At 41.3% G+C, this 15,988-nt stretch overlaps 1 protein-coding gene across 3 annotated transcripts in view; it reads right to left on the bottom strand.

Moving 5' to 3' along the window:
• LOC136435759 (centromere protein P-like) overlaps positions 1 to 15,988 on the bottom strand; it is a 43,423-nt gene that overhangs the window by 1,821 nt on the left and 25,614 nt on the right. For all 3 annotated transcript variants that reach the window (XM_066429458.1, XM_066429461.1, XM_066429460.1), the window contains 2 exons: positions 13,840 to 13,919; positions 12,470 to 12,564 (listed from right to left, as the gene is read on the bottom strand). In XM_066429458.1, the coding sequence (XP_066285555.1) occupies positions 12,470 to 12,564; positions 13,840 to 13,919 (175 nt within the window). The remainder of the gene's footprint in view (positions 1 to 12,469; positions 12,565 to 13,839; positions 13,920 to 15,988) is intronic.

The following is a 15,988-nucleotide window of genomic DNA, read 5'->3' as shown; positions in this document are numbered from 1 at the left end:
AATTTATTCAACAAATACGCTGTGTTGTATTTCATTTATGTCATACTGTCTTAAAGGAGTCCTAAACTCCAAAAGGGGGTGTTATTTTCCAATAGATCATGTATGGATGAATACATAAAGCCGACTTTTTACAGAATTCCTCAGGTGGTGAATTACACAAGGTGTGTTTTGTAAAACAATATGAGACTCACTAAACCCAGGGCTTGAAATTCATTTTTGGAAATAGGTGCACTGTTGCATCCAGCCAAAATAAGTGTGGCAATTAAGAATCATTGCCATAGCGAAGGTGTCTGGGTTGATCTTACTTCACTGTAAGGAAAGTACCAACGTAGCTTTCTTAGTTCTGCCATAATATTTGTTCAAAACGCACTTAGAAATCAGAAAGGCGTCTGCCAAGCAGATATAAAAAGGCACCATAACTTGAGGAGTTCCAAGCAGATGCAGACATTGAAAGGCCGGAGCACACTCCCGGTGTACATGTAGTGTCCTGTCTTTTGGATAGGTGGAGTGAGAATTTAGGTCAGAAGTTTAGACATACGGTTTGCTGGGGCTCCTATGATCGTTTTGGTTGTTATTCTAGCTCTGTAGGATGTGTTTTCGAGGAGCTACTGTTGTTTTTCCGACACCGCACCCCTCCTCGTAAAGCGTTCAGTGTAGACTGCCCAAGCGATAACCAAGTTCTTTATTGTTCTGTTAAAAAACTTTGGGGTAGGTTGAAAACCCTTTTCATAGCTAGAATACTAGTACTAGATTCTGTATCCCACTACCTCCCTGACACACTCCCACCAGTACGAAACCGGACACCCCGTAAGTAGGTCATCTGTCATCGACTTGCGTGCCAGGATGCCAGAGTGACAGACAGGCGTCCACAGAGTTCGCCGGACAGATTGCAGAAATTCTTGTATAATTCTGGGAATTCTTGTAAAACGGGCGTAAAATATACTCTTAAGCTCGCTCCTAAAGCTTCGCTAAATAGTAGGTGCAAAAAAAGAATTGTGGGTGCACCACATATGATAAATTGAATGTCAGCAAAACAAGATAACAAAGTTTAACGCTCTTAAGAACTTCAATCTTCAATCAACTAATAATAAGTCATCAAACAAAGTACAACAAAAGGTTACATTACTTTTTCTGATACATTTAAAGAGCATTTTCTGTGTACTAGTGTACAATATAATTTTGGCTGATGTTGTTTAATTTGATTAATTAGAAAATAGAGGGTCACCTGGGGAATTTAGTAGAATACTGAATGCTTCTTGATACGCACGGTACTAGTGGGTAATTTATCGTATACCGTAATAATCATTCATTTTTACTCCCTAAAATTATTATCTATTCGAAAATAACTCCCCCTCTGGAGTTTAGGACTTCTTTAAAGTGCATAAGTGACCAATGACATCAAAATTAAGAATTTCCTGAAATTACATAAACCATTCGCAAAAAATAGTTACTCAAGTAACTGGATAAAATTTTGAAACAGTCAGACGTTTCAGACAGCATCCGCTGGACCTGATTTGGACCTTTATAACATACAAGAACCAAGTCAAAAAAACCTGAAAGCCAAAAACCTAAATAGAAAAAAAACTGAACATGTACTAGCAAAGTATAGTAAATATTTTTCTATTTTGTTTGATAAAAAGTGTTTTGAGTCTCCCCTCTGACAAAAAAGGAATTTAAAATAAGTGCAACATTCAAATATCAAAGACTGGTTTGTCTTGAAAGTCTTCTCACCTAGAAACTTTTATAGTCCTGCGTGTCAGTATTAATTCTCTATGTTTAATACTGGTCTAATAAAAATAAAACATCAACTGGACAGGATCAGGTTCAGGTCTGGACCTGAACCTAAATCTCTGGACCTAAACTTGGACTTGGACCTTATTAAGCCGAACAGGTATCCACCCCTAGTGGTGGGTAGTGCATTATCCCAGTGCCTGAAAGTTCAGCCCGTAGACCCCCTTTCCTGTTGAGGGTGGGATTGTACATCCTCTCATATATTGCTTCTCTAATTCCCCATTCGAACCAGCAGGATTCACAATCTAGGATGTTCGTGGATTCTACATGTAGATTGAATGAGTGTCCCTGGTTGTGTTTTAGATGGTGGAAAATGGCGTTCATTGTACCTTTGTCTCAGGGGTCGACTAGTCTCCCCAATGTACATGTTATTTTTGGCATATCTTACTACCTGGATGTCTAATCTACATCAACGTATCAAGGATCAATAGGGTAAGTTTTGCCTAAGCTCAGTGAGGGATCTGGAGAACACCAGCAGGAAGATTGCAGACAACCGGAACCATCTAAGCTTCAGTTTGCGGTGCCTCAAGGTAAGAGTCACTAAAAACCTAAAAACCTCCATCAGAGGCTTCAATGCTAACAAAATCATTCTCAGCGCCGAAAGAAAGCTACTAAACAAGAGGGTAAGGCAGATCACTACAAACTGGACGGTCTGAATGCGAGAAAAGCTAACCTTGTACAACTACTAAGTGAAAAACTGTCAGAAGAGACCTTTGCCGAAACCGACAACTTCATAACACACGGACAGCTCTCTCAACACGAGAAGGGGAAAGTCAGACAGAAGAACAAATCTGAACGCTTACAAGTGTTTAGTATGGCAGATAGGGAAGGTCACTCCAATTGGAGATCTACATGTAGCAGTTCTAAACCAAAAGCCACAATACCGAGTAGAACAGACGAGAGGTGGGTTAAGAACATGAGTACTAGTCATACTCTCACAGAACCAGAGAAATCCCTACTTTCCATAGGACTACATTTCGCAGTAGCGCCTAACAAGATCCCCAATATTGACATCATCACAGAAACCGAATCAGCGATTCATCGGGCCCATATACCATATAAACAAGCTGAAGCCTAATTACGCGCTAAAATAGCTACCGGTACCACTCTGAAAGTCTCCAAACCCCCTTCTAGCAACATCACCCGGGAAGAACAAACCACACTCAAGGATTTGGCCACTAATCAAGACAGTGATCCTTCCTGCTGACAAGGGCAGATGCGCAGTAGTCTAAGACAGGGAACAGTACGGCAAGAAGGTTCAAGACCTTTTAGGGGACAAAAACACCTACATGCCCTTAAAAAAGGATCCCACAAGCAAGTTTAAAAAGGAAATCCATGAAGCACTCAAGAACTTGGAAGAGAAAGAGAAAGTTCTGGATCAAGTCACCTATCTAAAACTTAATCCCACTACAGAACAACCCCCAGCATTCTATGTCTTCCCAAAATCCACAAACCGGTTTCGGTCTATGGCCCATAGTCTCCGGTATAGGAGTAACAGTACGTCGATGAAGATTAGACATCCAGGTAATAAGATACGCCAAAAAGCAATTACTCAAACAACTGGATATGATTTTGGAAACGGTCAGACGTTTCAAGTAGCATCCACTACTTTTCGTCAGTGACTGTGAGCAAGATCAGTTGAACAGCAGGTTTATAACCACGAACTATGAATTGATATGCAAATAAGGAGAAGACAAATTTTTAGATAGTCCAATAGAAAGCGAATTAGACAACTCAAGACAAGGTTGAAGTAAAAGGGGACAAAGCTCCTATTGTTTTAATATAGGAGCTAAAGCTGGTTTGCCCCCAAGGCTATGTCCCAAGTGCCAGACAGTTCCACCCTTAGCCCTCCTTTCCTGTTCAGGGTTGGATTGTATATCCTCTCATATATTGCCTCCCTTACTCCACGTTCGAACCAGCGGGGTTCGCGGTCAAGGATATCAGTGGATTCGAGATTGAACGAGTGCCCCTGGTTGTGTTTTAGGTGGTGGAAAATGGCCGAGGAGTAGCGGTTAGCGCAATGTTCTTTGTACCTTTCATTAAGTGATCGGCTGGTCTCTCCGATATAAGTGTTGTTGCAGATGGGTTCTTCACATTTGAGTCTGTAGATGACATCGGCCTTGCTGCCTTTGCGGGGTCGGTCTTTAGGATGTACCAGTCTTTGTCTGAGAGTTGATTGAGGTTTGAAGTTGGTGGCAATGTTGAAGTTTTGGAAGATCCGTCGGAGTTTTTCGGACACTCCTTGTACATATGGAATAGTGATGTTGGCCTTGTTTCTGTTGGTCAACGGTGTACACTTAGGCATTTTCTTGGACTGGTCAGACGGTTTGAGGGCTTTGTTGAAAGTCCATCTTTGGTAGCCACATTTGCCCAGGGCACCACGGAGGTGTCTATGTTCGTCTGTTTTGGCCGTGTCTGAGGTGATGATGTTGTCTGCCCGATGAAAGAGAGTTTTTATAACTGCCAGTTTATGTTCCAATGGGTGGTGAGAATCAAAGGCCAGATACTGATCGGTATGGGTCGGCTTCCTGTATACTTCGAATTGGAGGCGACCATCCTTCTCTATGATGGTCTTGGTGTCTAGGAAAGGGAGCATATTATCTTGACTCGACTCCTGTGTGAACTTGATGTTGTCATCTATCTGGTTGATATGTTCAAAGAAATCATCAGCTACTCTCTTCTTTAGTCTGCACCAAGTGTCATCTACATAACGGAACCAGTTGGCCGGGGGAGTGTCCTTGAAAGTACTGAGGGCTTTGTTCTCAAATTTCTCCATGTACAGGTTTACCACGATGGGCGAAACTGGTGAACCCATAGCACAGCCGTGCAGTTGTTGGAAGAATTGTCCTTTGTAAGTGAAGTATGTGCACCCCAGGCAGAGGTCTAGCAGCTTGCATATTTGGTCCACAGATAACTTGGTTCTGTCTGCTAGTGTGTTGTCAGCCTCTAAGGCTTCCCTGACTACTGTCACTCCTGTCGGCATAGTCGGCATGTAACTGCTTTTGCTGAACATATAAGTACATACTAAGCCTGACATAGCAACTTTTATAATAGCATTAGGCCACACCAACTTAATATTATGGATGACATCCGCGCGCGCATTTATTTTCGCCTGTTGTAAAAAATAAAATAAAAATCACCTCCTCCAAGGCTACACGGAACTCCGGAACTTGCTGACTTAGATTGCCGCAAAAGGCTAGCATTGTGCCGGCTTATCGGAAAACTGGGGCGTATTTGTGGATTGGTATGCCATCGATGTTGGCTAGGGAGATTTTGCGTTTGCAAAGTTGTACGAGAGGATCGCGGAGGCCATGCAGCGAGTATCAAACACGACCTATCCAGAGTTGCTCTCACACGTTTCTTTTGCAATAATGAGAGACATGGCAGAGGAATTGAGGGATTGGCAGAGGTTTCACAGTGAGATTTGTGAGCGTTAACCATGGAATGCTTAATATGGAGTTCAATGCCATGTATGTTGAAACTGCCCTTATGGGTGTATATGAGTTATAATTCTTATTACAGTCATATATCATCCACAGTCCTTGGAGCCAAATACCTTCTAATAGTATACTTCTTTGGTCGTTCTTGTCAATATATTAAAAATTAATCACTTGCACTGAGTCTGCTATGATGAACAAGACAACCTACATGTACCTCCTACAAATAAACTGTGTTCTGTGGTTCAATTCGCAATACCAGCTTTGTACTAGTAGCCCTGTGGTTTAGCAGCATTTTTTTTTTTTGGCTGGATTTTCTTTTTTTTCGCCCGCGCCCATTAGTTTTGGGGTCTCCAGAGGATGTCATCCATAAAATCAAGTTGGTGTGGCCTTATGAGAAAACTAAACATCTAAATACATAATATTTACTTAATATGTAGCATTATTATTTAGCAGTTAGAGACTTTTCTCCTCTACCAACAGTCGTTATGTCATTGTCTTGTTGATATTATGTAAGACATGTTCAATAACTTTTTTATTCAGAATCTATAATCATCAGTGCTCGAAATACATATTTTTGTTTACATACAAAATTGCATGTTGGAAATTTTTTTACATGCAAATTGACAGATTTACATTATGTACGATGTAACTACAGGTGATCTTCCAGAAAAGTCTTGAAACCGGCTGCGTGCCGGAGGCCTGGAAGGAGGCCAACATTGCCCCAATTTTCAAGAAAGGAAACCGACTTGACCCTGCCAACTACAGACCCATTTCCTTGACATGCATCTGTTCAAAGATCATGAAACACATTATAGCGAGTACTATGATGACACATTTTGATACAAATAACATCCTGTACGACCTTCAACATGGGTTCAGACGAGGTAGATCATGCGAATCTCAACTAATTTCTCTTACTGATGACCTGGCATACAACAGGGAAAACAGGATCCAGACTGACCTTATTATAATGGACTTCGCCAAAGCTTTTGATAAAGTTCCGCATCTTAGACTAATACACAAACTCCAGTTTTATGGTATTACAGGTAAAACACTTGTCTGGATCCAGAATTTCCTGCAAGGCCGCTCACAAACCGTAGTGCTAGAGGGAGAATCCTCGGACCCAGTGCCAGTGACCTCGGGTGTTCCCCAAGGTACAGTCCTGGGCCCAATTCTCTTCCTGGCATACATAAATGACCTTCCTAAACACTCTGCATATGCAAAGGTACGACTCTTCGCCGATGATTGCATCCTGCAGATGGGCATCAGGAACAGGGACGACTGTGAGAAATTACAACACGACATTGACGATATCAGTGTATGGGAGAATAAATGGATGATGGCCTTCAATCCCTCAAAATGTGAAGTCATGTCAGTCCCCTGCTCTAGAAACCCTGTCTCATTTACTTACACTTTACACGGTCATCCCCTAGTAAAGGTGAGTAACACAAAGTACCTTGGTATCTCTATCTCTGCAAACCTAACCTGGGGTAAGCATGTCGAATCAATAACCTCCAAGGCAAACAGGACCCTTGGAATGTTGCGACGCTGCCTGAGGATCTCCAGCACAGCGGTGAAGGGTAGGGCCTACATGGCCCTTGTAAGACCAACCCTTGAGTACAGCTGCAGCATGTGGGACCCTCATACCAAGGACCAGGTGAGAAGGGTGGAGAGTGTACAACGACGAGCTGCCCGGTATGTACTTAGCGACTACAGACGCACAAGTTCTGTTTCAGCCATGCTGGATAACCTGGGCTGGCAAACCCTAGAATTGAGAAGGAAAATTGCCCGCCAGGTTACTCTTTATAAGATCATTAATAACATCATCTCCGTCCCACACTCAACCAGGCTCCTCCAGGTGGCTCGATGCTCCCGCCGCACCAATCACACACAAGTTCTGCAGGCCATCGCGAGCAAGAACAACTTCTACAGGCTCTCCTTTTTCCCGCGCTCCATCAGGGAATGGAATGATTTAGAGCCTGGTGCGGTGGAGACAGAGTCCCTCGCCCAGTTCAAGTCCGAACTGGGGAGGACTCTGCTGCATTGAGTCACCCCCTCACGTCTTGTACATATGTAAATATTACCTTCACTGTGTTGTCTTTTGCACCTACAGGATACGTTTTTGTGTATTGACCGCGCCTTTTCCCATGTTTGTCAAATTATAACCCATGCGCAGCTGCCAATAAGCCTTGTTAACAAGGGTTCGGCAGTATGAAAGAAGAAAGAAGAAGACTACATACCGGTAATCATTTGTCGACACAAAATCTCTCAGACAGCATAGTATTACAGTACATACAAATTGTACCTAAAAATTAAAAAACACGATCCACTGGAATTTTTAATTTGCAAAATTGCAAGTTCATATTATTTTTACTTGCAAATCTTTAAAATCTCTTGCAAATTGCATAATTGTATTTCGAACCCTGAGCAGTGATTAAAACTCTCTTCCATCGAGCAGACGTCATTACCTCAGACAAAGCGAAAACAGAAGAACACAGACATCTCCGTGCGGCTTTAGCCAAGTGTGGCTACAAAAGTGGACTTTCAACAAAGTCCTCAAACCTTCTGACCAGTCCAAGAGAACATTCAAGTGCAAACCATTGACAAACAGAAACAATGTCAACATTACCATTCCATACGTCCAAGGAAAATCGGAAAAAATCAGACCAATCTTCCAAAACTTCAACATTGCCACTAACTTCAAACCTCACTCAACTCTCAGGCAGATTTGGTCCATCCAAAAGACAGGCCTGAAAAAGGCATCAAAGCCAATGTCACATACAGACTGAAATGTGAGGAACCGAACTGCTATAACAAGTACATTGGGGAGACGAGTCAACCACTGAGACAAAGGTACAATGAACATCGCAGAAAGAGCACAAACGGCCACTCCTCTGCCATTTTCCACCATCTAAAACACAACAAGGGACACTCATTCAATCTACATGTAGAATCCACGAACATCCTAGATCGTGAATCCCGCTGGTTCGAATGGGGAATTAGAGAAGCAATTAAATGAGAGGATGTACAATCCCACCCTCAACAGGAAAGGGGGTCTACGGGCTGAACTTTCAGGCACTGGGATAATGCACTACCCACCACCCCCGGACAAACAACATTCACAACATTCACGACAGTTACTGTACTAAAACAACAGTAGCTAGTTGAACTTTTAGCATACACCTTGTTTTGAATTAACCTCCTTTTAAAGCGGTCCCCAGAAAGTGAGAAATGGAAAGAAATGGAACAAACTAAAACAACATATGTAACATTATGAAAAGAAATACCAGTAGAAATATAAGGAACGTTGTAACATTCACAGTAGACCGGAACAGGAAGCATTTTGAGTACAGAAGTGAGTGGTAAATGAATACTAAAACGTCGTGTGTTTTATTTCTTGAATCTATTTGATTTGTTTGTGTGGCTAGATTTGTGCAAAGAGATCCGCCGCTGTTCCTTGTGTTAACCAACGATCTGCAAATGAACTGCTGCAAATAGCAAGGAAAACAAGCAAACGGAACTGAGTATCACTGTAAGGACTAGATTATACAGAAGTTGGTGGTAACATCGCATCTCATAATTGACCAAGAGGGCATGAGGCAGGCGTAATTTTAGTATTTATACAGCGTGTTTGCGTGTTGTGGGACGGAACTCTTTCCCCCCAAATGGAGCCCCGCATGCAAATGAACCGCCATTGTTGCCGGTGGCGCGGCTACATGTACATGTTTTCGGGGACTTTCCTAGTCGGAACTGTGGGCATGCTACTGACAGGTTCAATCAAACTATGACTTTCCAGTTATTTACATACGGTTTTAGTCCATAACTAGTACGTAGCATATGCATATCTCCGCAACAACGATTTTTATACAACCAATTGTTCGGCTCAAAGTCAGACCCCTGTCGGAGAATGGACCCCTCCGTTAATGATATGCAAATGAAGCTCTGCACTTCGTCACCAATGTGACATTTTGCATTCCATTCAAACGCGGACGTGGACTGGGAACTCTGGAGACATTTCTGCTTCCTTGTTCACGACAAAACAAAGGGGGGGTGTGAACGAGCAGGACATGAATTTCACGGTTCTGTGGAAGGAAGGTGCGAACATGAGGAATTTTTACATTAGAGCTTGAGAACGGACGGAGGGAAGAAGGAGAAAATGGCGGGTCCGCTCTACCTGTCCGCGGCATCCGTGGTTGGAAGTAGGAATCTATAGGAGATGTCAAGAAATAAAACATGTTATAATATTTATTTACCACTCACTTCTGTATTCAAAATGCTTCCTGTTCCGGTCGACTGTGAATGTTACAACATTCCTTATATTTCGCTATCTACTGGTATTTCATTTCATAATGTTACATTTGTTGTTTTAGTTTGTTCCATTTCGTTCCATTTCGCACTTTCTGGGGACCTCTTTTGAAGACTAGGTCGAGACATCATAAATTGTCTTCACCTCATTAACATATCTATTCAGAGTTTTGGTATAAAACCTGCTTTCCCGGTCCTATCTTTCGTCACTGACAAAAGACGGCGGATGCTGTCTGAAACATCTGACTGAGTAACTATTTTTGGCACATCTTACTACCTGGATGTCTAACCTTCATCAACGTACATAAACCATAATACTATTGTTTAATAACGTAGAAAATTGCACAAAATATTCACACTTTGGATGTAATTGAACATCGAACCATGTAAACATCACACCTCCAACTTTTGATTCTTCCCACAATATAATTACACTAATCAGTGACTTGACCACTCATGACATCACAATGAACATGGCAGCCAATTTGGAACTTTGCACTGCGGCTCGGAAAGAATGTTCTTTTGAGAAGCAAACAAAATAATATTTTTAATGTTATGTCTTTTAATTGAATGTTATCACGATAATTAAGCACTGTTTGCTCATCAAATAATGTTTTCACAAGCCGTAGTGTAAGGTTCCAAACCAGCTGCCATGTTCATTGTGACGTCATGAGTGGTCAAGTCACTGATTAATGTAATCACCTGGTGAGAAGAGCTGGAAGTATGGTTTCTGATGGTTCAATGTTGGATAAACATCAGAAGGGTGTGTATTTGTTTTCAACGTTAATATTCATTGAATGATGCTATTCCTATTACAGATAATAAGAAAATGTTGTATTCTGGTGACTTATGCACTTTAAGAATTCATCATTTTGTCATTGATAATTCAGATTAGGTCCTGATTTTTCTAATTTGTGTTCATTAATGACTGTTCTTCTCCACACAAGTTACATAAGCAGCAAATATGAAGTTCATATCAATAAAACTAATGTAAATTTTCTTTGTGAATCATGCATATTGAGCCCTGATCATTTGCATATGCTTATGTTTGTCTACCACATAACCCAATCCACACCGACAGAAGACTCTATAAAGGGGGCACACGCCCATCCTGGGTCTCAACTTCAGGCTGCATGCACACATAATCTCCAAGCAGATGTAAGGATCTGGCCCATGTTTTACACCAGTCCTGTTTTTACAACATTGGAACTTGTATTGCGGTCCCCCGATAGTGCGAAATGGAACGAAATGGAACGAACTAAAACAACATTTGTAACATTATGAAATGAAATACCAGCAGATGGCAAATTATAAGGAGTAGACCGGAACAGGAAGCATTTTGAATACAGTAGTGAGTGGTAAATACATAATATATCGTGTTTTATTTCTTGAATCTATGTGATAATACTAAATACAACGTTTTTGTCGCGTTTGTGTGGCTAGATTCTTTCCTGAAAATGGAGGCGCCGCATGCAAAGAGATCCGCCTCTCTTCCTTATGTACCAACGACCTGCAAAGGAACTGCTGCAAATAGCAAGGAAAACAAGCAAACGGAAATGAGTATCGAAGTTAGGACCAGATTATACAGAAGTTGCTGGTAACATTGCATCTCCAAGAGGGCATGATGCAAGCGTAATATTATTATTTATACAGATAGCGTGTTGGCGTGTTGTGTGAACCGTGAAATATATGTCCTGCTCATTCACACCCTCCCTTTGTTTTGTCGTGAACAAGGAAGCAGAAATGTCTCCAGAGGGCTCCACATCTGTGTTTGAATGGAGTGTGAAATGTGTGAAATTGGTGACGCAGCGCAGAGCTTCATTTGCATGTCATTAACGGAGGGGTCCATTCCCCCGACAGGCGGGTCTGACTCTGAGCTGAACAATTGGTTGTATAAAAATCGTTGTTGCGGAGATATGCATATGCTACGTACTAGCTATGGACTAAAACCGTATGTAAATAACTGGAAAGTCGGAGTTTGATTCAACCTGTCGGTAGCGCATGCCCACAGTTCCATCGCACTGGCAACAATGTCGGTTTATTTGTATGCAGGGCCCCATTTGGGGGAGTCTCCCCAGAACACGCTGTATGAATAATAAAATAACGCTTGCCTCATGCCCTCTTGGTGAATCATGAGATGCAATGTTACCACCGACTTTATAATCTGGTCCTAACTTCGATACTCAGTTCCGTTTGCTTGTTTTCCTTGCTATTTTCAACAGTTCAATTGCAGATCGTTGGTACACAAGGAAGAGCGGCGGATCTCTTTGCACGCGGTGCCTCCATTTTCAGGGAAGAATCTAGCCACAAAAACGCGACAAAAACGTTGTATTTATTAATATTATCCCATAGATTCAAGAAATAAAACACGTTATATCATGTATTTACCATTTATGTATTTACCTTATTTATCATGTATTTCTGTATTTAAAATGCATCCTGTTCCGGTCTACTCCTTATAATTCGCTATCTACTGGTATTTCATTTCATAATGTTACATGTGTTGTTTTCGTTCTCCCATTTCGTTCCATTTCGTTCCACTTCGCACTTTCAGGGGACCCCTTGTATTGTACGGTTTGCCTCCCCTTAGAAAATACAATACTAGAAAAACAAAGTTCTTCAGACCTGTAAATGTAGGTTTTCAGAATCCCATACTTCCCAGTGCATATCACTCACTCACTCACTCACTCACTCACTCACTCACTCACTCACTCACTCACTCACTCACTCACTCACTCACTCACTCACTCACTCACTCACTCTCACTCACTCACTCACTCACTCACTCACTCACTCACTCACTCACTCTCCTCCCTGAATGCTTGTGCTCTTTTAAATATGCCCTCCTTTTAAAACTATCACATGAAACTAACTAAAAAATAAGGGTACATGTACTGGTAGTTTTCCATTACAAATGGAGACACTAGACTCACTTTGATTCTTGGCTTTCACCTTCAATGTGATGTTTGGGATGGCTGTCCAGGGGTCAGAGGACACGGTCACCAGCCAAGTGATAATGAAGCAAGCTCTGCAGGAAGAAGTAACATCATGAAGTTAGGCACGCCTGTTTGCAAAATGTATCAGGCTTCAATACTTTCAATATTAGCAAAAGTAGCCAGAGGACATGCATGTATCTCCACCAAGCTTCTTCTTATTCTTACAATGATTAAGAAATCTGAATTTGTCAATTCATGTGTCAGCTTATAACATCATTAAGTTACAAAATGGACTCTTCAAGGAAACAATGGCAATAAGTGCCCATGATTGCTTGCATGTACATTTTGTACATGTATGTCACAAAAAGGAACTAAAATAATGTGTAATTCTTCCTTAGACCACTTACATATATATAATTATATATATATTATTTATATATATATATTGGTCTATCCTATGCTTTTGAGGTTTAGAGTGTTTTCTTATTTCCTGATGAAATGTACATAATTTAAATGATGGGAATATAGAATACTAGCTATTGGTAAAAAAAACCATAGCATTTACATGTCATCAAACAAAGTGTACAATACCTACATGTAACTCTTGAAAATGTAACCCTACACAAATGATGAGGTGCACTGGTGCACCCACAGTCAAAATTGGGTGCACAGCTGTAATTTGTGGTGCACTAATAAAGTGCATATCAATTTTCTTTTTGTACACCCAGTGTTATTTCAAGGCCTGTTAGGGATTCGAACCCAGAACTTTCGATTCTAACTCTAACCACAAGGCCGCCATGTTGTGTGGAAGGATAATTTTTATATACAAGGCTCGAAATTCATTTTTGGGAACAGGACTGGTGCACCTAACCTAAAAATGTAGGTCACAGTACATTAAGAATCTTGGATGCGCAACATGGAATAAAGTGGAATGTCAGCAAAACGTATTTACAAACCCTACTGCCTCTCTCAATAACTTCACTTTGACATTCTATAGCTTAATTCAAAGTTTTAAAGAAGTAATACATCAAACAAAAGTACATGACATTGTACAACTAACTTATATAGTTATATTCTGTATACTATTGTACAAGAAAATTACAGTACCTCTATCCCATAGCCTGCAAAAATATCTAGGTGCATTGGTGCACCCATAATAAACAAATTAAGTGCACAGTTCCAATTTTTGGTGGACAAAGGTGCACATGCACCCAGTATTTCGAGCCCTGACATATATACGTCTTACAGATATAGCTCAACCACTCCCCAAATACAGCCAAAATCTTGCAGAAGCAGTGGTGAAACTTGCAGCACTTTTTGTGCCACTAACTGCAGGCAGGAAAGGAACCAAACAACTCAGTCCTCACCCTGGGTCCTGCACTTTACTGAACTCCATCTCATCTCCATATGGACCCATGGGAAGCCTCACTACATCTGAGTAATGGTCCTGAGGAAACACAAGAAATGGCAGGATGTCATTGTTACATTAGCATCATGTCCGTGGGCAATTTTCTGGTCATTTGTTTGCATAGTAAGTTGAACCCTACAGCATTGCATAACAAATTTCAAGGAGTGAAAATGCAAATATACAAACATACAGAAAAGGTGCAAGTTTGATTATATCCAGCTAGCATGAATCTATTGGTACACAGAGAAATAATGGAACCTTGCTGCTTTTCTGCTCTGTGTAAAAAAGCAGGAAATATGAAATAATGATACACTTGGCACAAAAGTTTGGAAACTTAACTTTGGTGGATCATACATTGTATCTCTGTTGTTTCTTGATCAATTTCAATGATTTAAATATCATTGAAAAGCTTGTGTGATTTTCTTTCCCATGATACCACACTTTTGACGGTTCTAAATTAATGGAACGAGCACCAGACCTGCTTATGGGAGCGGGTTACATAAAAAAAGTGCCCAGATTACCCTACTAAAGCTCAAACGCTCAATTCAGTATTTTTTCTTCTGCTGGTAGCACGTGGCTTTTGTACGAGGGTGATGTGAAACTTGAATCAACAAAACACAATAATATGAAAGCCAAGATTAGTCTTCATCCAAACAAAAATAAAGGAGCCTCAGTTATGATGAAGGTGGCTTAATACTGAGTACAGAAGCCATGCGCTGTCACCACAGCCCGGCACATCCTCCTCGTAATTGTCACCAGTTTCATTACACGGTCCCTGGGCATTCTTCCACATGGAGTCGTCGTAGGTCGTATAATTGTTCTGTTGATCATTCTTGCATTCACAGCTCACCCAAGCTGTTCAGTGATCAGAGTATGAGAGGTGTTCAATTGTGTTGAGATCTCGGCTGCAGGAAGGCCATTCTGCCCTCTATATTCCTGCACCTTCATGGAGGTGGTCTGAAATGACTCATTCTGTGTGGACGTGCATTATCATCTTGCAGAATGGCACTCAGTCTCATATTGCAGAGGTAAGGATCTAGGAAATGTGACTGGATGGAGAAAGGCGTCTCTATATCTTGACACATCGAGGTTGCTTAGGATGATTAGCCTCGTTTTAACTCTGGCAGTTGTACTGCCCCACACCATGACACTCACTCCAACAAACACTGTCAGTCTATCTGTGCCACAGTCAGTATAGGGTTCTCCTCGCCGCCCCAACACTTTCATTTACCCTTCCAACAGTCGAAACACAGTCAAACCTGTCTATAGCGGTCACTCAAGGGACTGGCGAAAACTGGCCACTATGGGCAGGTGGCCGATATGGAGAAAAGGTTGATTAATTGACCTAACGACCACGTCCAAAAGACGACCATCGACTCAAGACGACCGATTTCGGTCGGTCCTGATTTTTTCCCCATAGACTCAAGCATTAAGCAATGTGTCCAGGACAACCACTTGTCTTCTGTGACCGCAACCAGATAAAGGAAATAAAGAAAGCTTGACTTAATAATATTCTATTTTGAAGATGATACGAGCATGTTCTTTTTTTTTAACAAACTGTTCGCCCATGCGTCTAGTGAAGTGTCCCAAGTAAATAAACACTGCGTCTCTATAGGCACGCTAAAGGCTGTATTTCTCAACAAATTTCTGGCATTTGGGTGGGTTTGGGTAAACTCCCAAACTTTGGGAGTTTAAAACCCACACCAGGAGAAAAACAAAACCATTCACGATATTTTCATCCATTGGGTAACAATGCTATAATGATCCAGTAATTTTTCTGCGGTGTTGTCGATTTTGAAAGAAGGTTCCCCAATCTTGTGGCGACCATGTGCGCGGTAAGAATTTTCGCCAATACTCGCTGATAAACTTATTTTCTGACCTATTCACGGTGTAAACAGGGGCAGTTGGTGTTGTTTACATGAAAATTGTATTTTGAAACGTCACTAGGACGTCGGATACTCAACCCAAAACATCAATGTGGTCAATTTTGATACGATGTACAAACGCAAGCCAATCGTGAAGACATATACTTGACTTTGTGTCAAACCATGGATTTTCTAACAAAGACAAAGCATTCTGGTTTTCTTTATTATTATTATCCTATCAAG

Source organism: Branchiostoma lanceolatum, chromosome 5 (assembly GCF_035083965.1).
Source record: "Branchiostoma lanceolatum isolate klBraLanc5 chromosome 5, klBraLanc5.hap2, whole genome shotgun sequence".
NCBI lineage: Eukaryota > Metazoa > Chordata > Leptocardii > Amphioxiformes > Branchiostomatidae > Branchiostoma > Branchiostoma lanceolatum.
The sequence above is the reverse complement of the archived record's forward strand: the minus strand, read 5'-3'. Positions and strand labels throughout refer to the sequence as shown.